Genomic DNA, 9319 nt, shown 5'->3' with positions numbered 1-9319 from the left:
ATTCAACTGAACGTTTATTAATCTATTAATTAATTCCACTGTTAGGCCGCCAGCTGTGGCTATACTACCTGCAGAGAAGTTTGGTGCTGAACCTCCGGTTGCCATTTTTAAATTTAATTCACCGAAACTATCTATTAAATTTTCCAGATTGTTTTTTTTTTTTTTTTTTTTTTTAATGGTTTTTTTTTTTTTTTTGTTTTTTTATTAATTTGCTTGTCTTTAATTAATTTTCTTTTTAAACCCTTTATTAAAAATAAAATTATATTTATCCTCACGATACTGTCCGATGGGGTCTTCTTTCAATTTTGTACGATGATCTTCTTGTTGTCGATAGGGAGTTAAAAATTGTTTCCAGTGTTGGCGAGGGATTGCCCTACAGCCCTTCCTTCCTGTCAATTTTTCTTTGGTTCTGATTATTTGTTTGTTGTTTTTGGTTGGTTTTGTATTTTTATTTGTTTTTGTCGTTTCGGATTTATTTTATTTTTATAGTGTTCTTGATGTTTGTGAATTAGATCTTCAGTCCACCAATTAATCAACTTAATGGATTATTTCATTTATTGATTTCCATTAAAAATTTTACACGATCACTGTTTTGTGTTGGATGTTTTAATTTTTTCAATAAAAATCTGAGTTCTTGGCTGCGCGAGTTCCGTTTGTTAATTTAACTTTATTTTTCATTAAATTTTTATTTTTTGGAACTTTTTAAGGACACGGCCCCACGTTGGGCGCCAATTAAATTTGATCGTTGTGGTTGATTTAAAAAAAATAAATTTTTTATTTTATAATTTTTCTTTATTGGTAAAAAACCTTAATTCACTAACTCACTATCAAGACACTTTTACTTTTAATTCTAAGATTTGACCGTTCGCGGTTTCAATCCGATTCAGACTGCTCACTTAATCCTCAAATCTTCTCCAACGAACCTCGGCCAGAAGCTTTTTCTTTTTTAAGCTTCTAGAACTTTGATTTTTGTTTAATATAAAAGCTTATGCTGAAACTGTCGCATCTCGTTGTGAAATTAGATTATGCTGACCGATGCAATTTTGATAAAAAATCGGAACGCAATACTTTGGGCTTTGAGCGTGAGAGTTTGGCTTCGAACGGAAGCTGTTATTTACTTTACGATAGGTTTATTTATCTTAGCCGGACAGTCAAGCGCGGCCCTCGAAGTTAATGAAAAAGGCGGAGACAGAATCTTAAACAAAGGCAAAGGCAATTTAGCTGGGATTGAATTTAAAAATTTGTTTATTAATTCCATAAATGGAACCGTTTCACGGGCTGGATAACTTGTACACACATGTATATGTATTTCCAAGTATTTGCTTGCTAATTTTTAATTTTGCTTAATAAAATATTCCTTGTTTCTAGCCCCTAATATTTATATTTACTTACCGAATTACATTACAGACCAGATAAAAGAAAAGATGCACATACATAAGAAATCAATAATTTAGGGAAATATTGAGTTTTATAAAGAAATGAATGAATTCCCTTGGTCGATCGAATACGTGTGTGTATTTCTGTATGGGCTTTTGCATATATGTATTTTATTCTTTTGAATGTATTTGTTTTTGAACATGTTCAAGAAATTACTATTTGGTATTGGGTTTGCGAAGGAAGTGGCCTTGCCGTGGCTTTGGGGCGGAGTCACGGTCGACTTTTTCATAGAGCCCCAACAACCCTCAGGCCCGCCGCGCTTGCCTGGTCGAGCAACGCGGGCGATCATGTAATGACAATGAAACCCAACACCGTAGCTTCGGACCTCACGGGGGAGGTTAAACCCCAAACCGATTCCGCTACCGTCGAGGTAGGGCCGCGAACACCCAGTCAGGGTGCTCCGGCTCCGATGGGAACGGAAGGGGCTGCTAAGACCAGCACCCCACTAGACAACAAAAACAACAACCCACACAGCAGCGGAACCCAGCCGGGTACCAGCAAGGCAGCCACCGTTACGCATCAGCAGCGTAAGGCCAAGGTCAGTCGGGCCCGTTTTATTCTCGGCAAGATAGCCAAGAATGAGGCAGAGGGCAAGACTGACCAGCGCGATGCGGAGGACAAGACTCGATGCCTTGCGGAGATCGCAGAATTCGAAGAATACATGAGGACGCGCCCGGAGGCCACTGTAACAAACACAAAAAGGGACCGCTCGCATGAGGCAAGCGTGAGCGCACCGAAACGGGCAAAGGACGCACAGGGGAGGCCAAGACCGACCTCCTTTGTGAAGAAGGCCAAGAAATTCAGCGACGTAGCCAGAGACAGCCTCGCGATGGCACTGGTGGACGACCTGCACGACGACGGACGCCTGCTGTCGGAGAAGTGGGAGGAGATCGAGATCAAGGTGGCCGACATGGTAGCTGAAAGGCTATCAGCCGTGCCAGACGGTCCGATCCCCTCCTTCGACTCGTCGGACATGGTCAGAGGGCACCGGGTGATCAAGTGCGATGACTCGTTCTCGAGGACCTTCCTGGCGGAATGCATATCCAAGGTTGGAAATGCATGGGACGGCCTTAGCATTAGGCTCGTCCACGCCAGGGAGATTCCAAGGAGGCCGCGGGCTCGCATTTGGTTGCCAAAGGGGCAGACCGACCAAGGAAAGGTGCTGTCGCTGCTGAGGGCTCAGAACCCAGAAGTGCATACTGAGGACTGGGCAATACTCAAAGTAGAGAAGGAGATGAAGACGAGCCAGCCGTTCCTCTTCCTCATCAACCAGCGCTGCCTGCCGCAGCTTGAGAAGGCCGACTACACCATCCGGTACGGCCTACGGAAGGCCAAGATCAAGGTCTTCCTGGCAGAGCCGGATGATGTTCTCGAGGAGGTCGATGACACCAACAAGCTGTTGGATGACCTGGTCATCGACGACAAGACCCCAGATATAACACCCAACACCGATGCCTAAAGTCGTGCAGATTAACCTGAAGCGCAGCATGCATGCTTCAGCCAATCTTGCAGTTCTTCTCAGTGAGAGGAACATTGACATAGGCATCGTTCAAGAACCATGGACGCGAGACAGACAAATCTCGGGTCTAACACAACAAGGATATAAACTCTTTTATACTAACTCGACAGGTAGGCCGAGAGCAGGTATTATTATAAAGAATAACTATAACGCACTTCTATGTCCCAATCTTAGCACACCGGATCTAGCAGTTGCCAGATTCGTGGCGGCGGATGGGACATCGATGGTGATAGCCTCATCCTACATGGCCCATGATGAACCGGCTCCACCTGAGCCAGTCATCAAGCTGCTGCAATGGGCGGAAGATACTAAGACGACCCTGGTGCTCGGATGCGATGCTAACGCGAGGCACGCACTATGGGGAAGCTCGGAAACCAACGAAAGGGGTGAGTCTCTTTTTGATAATATTATCTGCCGCAACATCACCATATGTAACAGAGGTAACACACCCACCTTTATATTCCCAAGCACAAGGGAATTTCAGGGATGGGAAGAGGTGTTAGACCTCACTTTACAGACAGAATTTAGTAGATATAAGGTTGAAAAGTGGATAGTGTCGAAACAAAATTCCTTTTCAGATCACAGGTACATTTTCTTCGAAGTTTCGATTCCGATTAGCAAACCGGAACCGAAACGTAACCCCCGTAGAACAAACTGGGACAAATTCGGTAAGATTGTCTACTCGAAAGTTAGCAACAGAAGAATACGGGTACAAACCTCTACGACGACCCTGGACAAGGAAGTAGAGGACCTAACAAACATTCTAAACAATGCATATAAGGAAACATGCAAGGTTTCATACTCTAAGAAACAACACCCTTTATGGTGGACCAAAGAGCTAGGCACTCTAAGAAAGAGGGCAAGAAAAGCCTATAACTCCAGCTATGCTACCAAGGAATGGGAGCCATACAAAGAAGCACAAAAAGCATACAAAAAAGCGATATACGCAGCCAAGAAAGACTCTTGGAGGACTTACTGCGAATCGCTAGAAGGTATAAAAGACTCGGCTAGACTAAGCAAGGTCCTTGCTAAAGGGTATAACAGCCCAACTCTACTACACAAACAAGACGGATCAGCGACTACAACGGTGGAAGAATCCCTAGAGACACTAGTGGATACACACTTTCCAGGCAACCTTCGAGAAAAGCCAGCACCTACTGAAGGTCAGAGGGCTCATCAACCAACACACACAAGGGATATCATAACCATTGAAAGAATCAACTGGGCGATAAACTCCTTCGACAAATATAAGAGTCCGGGGCCAGACGGCATTTTCCCGGCAATGCTTCAAGCAACACAGGTCAGCATCAGTAGGTGGCTGCAAGCCATTTACACGGCTTGCATCAGACTAACACACATACCGCTTCTATGGAAGGAAGCCAAAGTTGTATTTATACCAAAACCAGGAAGAAGAGGACATATCCTAGCAAAGGATTACAGGCCGATCAGCCTTACCTCATTCCTAATGAAAACGCTGGAACGAATGATCGATATTCATATCCGGGAAAACACCGAGAAGCAGCATCTATCGGACGCTCAGCATGCGTACCGAAAGGGCAGATCGACAGAAACGGCACTACACGAAGTAGTTTGTCACATAGAAAAATCGCTACATTTTAACCAATATACAATGGCCACCTTCTTAGATATAGAAGGTGCGTTCAATAATGTGAACGCCGAATCCATACTGAGCTCCCTCAACTCGATCGGCGTTGAAGGAGACATCAGAGCTTGGATCGGAGTTATGCTCACGAGCAGGACGATAACAGCCGAACTGAGTGGCACTTACCTCACACGCTTTGTGAAGAGAGGCACACCTCAGGGCGGGGTTCTATCGCCACTGCTCTGGCTCATCAACATGAACGACATATTGAGAGAACTCAATAGCGGAGGAGTAAAAGTAGTAGCCTACGCAGACGACGTAGTGTTGCTAGTATCAGGACCATTCCCAGATGTCATTAGTAATATAATGACGGGGGCCCTTAACCGACTAAATGAATGGGCAAAAACCTGCGGACTAGGTATAAACCCGAGTAAAACCGAACTGATGCTCTTCACGCGAAGAACAAAGATCCCAACATACAGCAAACCAAATATAGATGGAATCGAACTCGAGCTATCGGATAAGGCTAAGTATCTAGGAGTGATACTAGACCCGAAGCTCTCGTGGAAACTAAACATCACGGAACGAGTAAGAAAGGCCAGCATAGCATTCTACTCGTGCAGGAAAATGTTTGGCAAAAACTGGGGTATACACCCTAAGATAATACTATGGCTTTATACAGCAGTGGTAAGGCCAATTCTCACATACGGGGCACTAGTCTGGTGGCCAGCCCTGACAAGAGCATACAATATTGCCAAGCTGACAAGAATACAAAGATCAGCTTGCGCAGGAGCTACAGGGGCATTAAGATCATGCCCGGCTGCCACGTTGAACACTATTCTGGATATAATGCCGATAGAACTTTTCATAAAGGATACGGCAGCGCAGAGTGCGGCCAGACTGAAGGCAAGTAATTGCTGGAAAGGCTACCACACAGGGCACTGCCGTATCCTAGAGGACAACAACTATCTGGCAAAGAACAAGACGGATTATATGACAGCGGAGATAAGATTTGGAAACGGATTTACGACTACCTTTCCAACGAGGGAAGACTGGGAGAATGACAGAGTAACCGGACAAGATGAGGTATCACTCTACACTGACGGCTCCAAGATGGACTGTGGTGTAGGGGCTGGAATTTTCGCTGAAAGCTGGGGGATAGAATCGAAATTCCACCTCCCAGAATCAGCGACAGTTTTTCAGGCTGAGGTACTCGCTATTTTGGAAGCAGCCAAGCTTTCGATTCAGCAATGCCTCAGGAATACCAAGGTACGGATATACTCGGATAGCCAAGCGGCTATCAAATCTCTCGCAGCAGCAAGAACCAACTCGACACTAGTAGCCGATTGCAAGTCGGCTCTCAACATACTAGCAACAAACAACCATGTACAGATAACATGGGTGCCAGGGCACAATGATATACCAGGAAACGAAAAGGCGGATGAACTTGCACGAAAGGGGTCGGCAGACGACTCCTATACAACTAGTCTACCTGAATCCCTTAATACAGTCCAAGCAAGGATTCACGAACACTACAAAACACTAGCTAGTAAAAGTTGGTCAGAAAAGCAGGGTCTCAGGAGATCAAAGCTCTGCTGGCCAACCATCAATAGCAAGAGAACTCGAGAACTAATATCCAAAAGCAAAAGGGATATTAGAAGGATCACGGCACTCATCACAGGCCATTGGGCCATTGGCACGCAAGCCATGAAGATGGGGCTTCCGTACAATGCTAATTGCAGGAGCTGCAAAGAAACAGACACACAGGAGACACCTGAGCACATGATGTGTCATTGCCCAGCACTAAACCATATCAGGGCGAGATACTTCGGGGCGTATCAGCTGGAATCATTGGGAGAAATAGGAAAGCAGAGGATAACTGCAATCCTAGGTTTTCTAAATGATGCAGGCTGGTACTGAAGAGAACGCGGAGACAACAATTTACGAGGGTGTGGATCAAAACGGAGCTCAGCTCTACTTGGAGGCTCTCAGAGAGGACCTCACCACTTCTACCTACCCATTGGGTTTGCGAAAATATAGTTTTACCAACTTTAATTATTTTTTGTAATGGTATTTCGAAGAAATAAATGACAATCATAAATCAGAGTCAGGGGTTGGAAAAGAGATGGAGATATATAGTTGCAAGCGTACGCTGGATAGGACGGCTACTTTTTAATCGGGTATTAAAAATAGTAAAAAGTTTAAAATTAAAGTCGTCATATTTTTTAAACCTTTATTATGCTTTTAAGTATTTTTTAGCGAAAAGACGGTATCGGTTGGTTTAACGGTTTAGCGTACAGGATTTCATTTTCTAATTGAATGAGATTGGGGCACTTTGGTGGGGGGTGGGTCACCAATAACTATCAACTAAAGTCTACAGAAATTAAAACTGTATTAAAGCTAAGTTTATATTTTTAACGAAGCGCAGGGAAATGCAAGGCAGAGGGAGAGGGAGGGAGACGGAATCATTTGTTGACAATTTGTATGAAAATGCAGAGAGAGATAGCAATATGCAGGCAGCATTATGGAGACACTTGAATTCGATAATAGGTCGACTTTTTGCTTAGTTTCTCTGTTTAAAAGATAGCTAGAGCTTTGGTAAAACCATCAAATGAATCGTTAAGGTTTAAGGAAAAACTTTACCGAAGGAATTTTCGATATTCAGTTTAGAAGTACCATTTTTCGACGTTTGAAGAGATTTTTGGCCAAATTGTAATTTTAGAAGGGCTGTTAAAAATAGTAAAAAGCCTTAAATCTAAGCGGTCAAATTTTTTAAACATGTATAATGTTTTAAAGTATTTTTTTGCGAAAACACGGATTCGATTGGTTAAACGGTTTAGCGTCCAGAATTTTTGAAAGGAGCATTTACGTTTTTTCCAATTGGAAGCGATTGGGGCCACTTGGGGAGCCCCAATAAATCTTAGCAAATCAGTTTAAAGTTATAAGAATGTAATAAAAGTGCATTTTAATATTGTAAATCAATGGATTTGGCTGTGCGTTGTTTCCTAGTTTTCTTAGTGATAGCTTTATATATAGAGATGAATGAATTCCCTTGGTCGATCGAATACGTGTGTGTATTTCTGTATGGGCTTTTGCATATATGTATTTTATTCTTTTGAATGTATTTGTTTTTGAACATGTTCAAGAAATTACTATTTGGTATTGGGTTTGCGAAAATATAGTTTTACCAACTTTAATTATTTTTTGTAATGGTATTTCGAAGAAAAAAATGACAATCATAAAGCAGAGTCAGGGGGTGGAAAAGAGATGGAGATATATAGTTGCAAGCGTACGCTGGATAGGACGGCTACTTTTTAATCGGGTATTAAAAATAGTAAAAAGTTTAAAATTAAAGTCGTCATATTTTTTAAACCTTTATTATGCTTTTAAGTATTTTTTAGCGAAAACACGGTATCGGTTGGTTTAACGGTTTAGCGTACAGGATTTCATTTTCTATTTGAATGAGATTGGGGCACTTTGGTGGGGGGTGGGTCACCAATAACTATCAACTAAAGTCTACAGAAATTAAAACCGTATTAAAGCTAAGTTTATATTTTTAATGAAGCGCAGGGAAATGCAAGGCAGAGGGAGAGGGAGGGAGACGGAATCATTTGTTGACAATTTGTATGAAAATGCAGAGAGAGATAGCAATATGCAGGCAGCATTATGAAGACACTTGAATTCGATAATAGGTCGACTTTTTGCTTAGTTTCTCTGTTTAAAAGATAGCTAGAGCTTTGGTAAAACCATCAAATGAATCGTTAAGGTTTAAGGAAAAACTTTACCGAAGGAATTTTCGATATTCAGTTTAGAAGTACCATTTTTCGAAGTTTGAAGAGATTTTTGGCCAAATTGTAATTTTATAAGGGCTGTTAAAAATAGTAAAAAGCCTTAAAGCTAAGCGGTCAAATTTTTTAAACATGTATAATGTTTTAAAGTATTTTTGGGCGAAAACACGGATTCGATTGGTTAAACGGTTTAGCGTCCAGAATTTTTGAAAGGAACATTTACGTTTTTTCCAATTGGAAGCGATTGGGGCCACTTGGGGAGCCCCAATAAATCTTAGCAAATCAGTTTAAAGTTATAAGAATGTAATAAAAGTGCATTTTAATATTGTTAATCAATGGATTTGGCTGTGCGTTGATTCCTAGTTTTCTTAGTGATAGCTTTATATATAGAGATGAAGCGCAGGGAAATGCAAGGCAGAGGGAGAGGGAGGGAGACGGAATCATTTGTTGACAATTTGTATGAAAATGCAGAGAGAGATAGCAATATGCAGGCACTTGAATTCGATAATAGGTCGACTTTTTGCTTAGTTTCTCTGTTTAAAAGATAGCTAGAGCTTTGGTAAAACCATCAAATGAATCGTTAAGGTTTAAGGAAAAACTTTACCGAAGGAATTTTCGATATTCAGTTTAGAAGTACCATTTTTCGACGTTTGAAGAGATTTTTGGCCAAATTGTAATTTTAGAAGGGCTGTTAAAAATAGTAAAAAGCCTTAAATCTAAGCGGTCAAATTTTTTAAACATGTATAATGTTTTAAAGTATTTTTGGGCGAAAACACGGATTCGATTGGTTAAACGGTTTAGCGTCCAGAATTTTTGAAAGGAACATTTACGTTTTTTCCAATTGGAAGCGATTGGGGCCACTTGGGGAGCCCCAATAAATCTTAGCAAATCAGTTTAAAGTTATAAGAATGTAATAAAAGTGCATTTTAATATTGTTAATCAATGGATTTGGCTGTGCGTTGATTCCTAGTT

The 9319-nt window shown here is 41.7% G+C and overlaps 1 protein-coding gene across 1 annotated transcript; it reads left to right on the top strand.

Annotated features, from left to right (window-relative positions):
- The first annotated feature begins 1735 nt into the window (after positions 1-1735).
- Positions 1736-3258, top strand: LOC138914135 (uncharacterized). The gene is made up of 2 exons (XM_070219373.1): positions 1736-3066; positions 3131-3258. Exon 1 carries the CDS (start codon positions 1736-1738, stop codon positions 2894-2896), a length of 1161 nt encoding a protein of 386 aa, XP_070075474.1. The 3' UTR covers positions 2897-3066; positions 3131-3258.
- The last annotated feature ends 6061 nt before the right edge of the window (positions 3259-9319 follow it).

Source organism: Drosophila takahashii, unplaced genomic scaffold, assembly GCF_030179915.1.
Source record: "Drosophila takahashii strain IR98-3 E-12201 unplaced genomic scaffold, DtakHiC1v2 scaffold_130, whole genome shotgun sequence".
NCBI lineage: Eukaryota > Metazoa > Arthropoda > Insecta > Diptera > Drosophilidae > Drosophila > Drosophila takahashii.
This window is presented reverse-complemented; position numbering and strand designations above follow the sequence as displayed.

Excerpts from the sequence above, each read along its gene's own strand:
- LOC138914135 (XM_070219373.1), top strand. The coding sequence starts at position 1,736 with ATGAAACCCAACACCGTAGCTTCGGACCTCACGGGGGAGGTTAAACCC.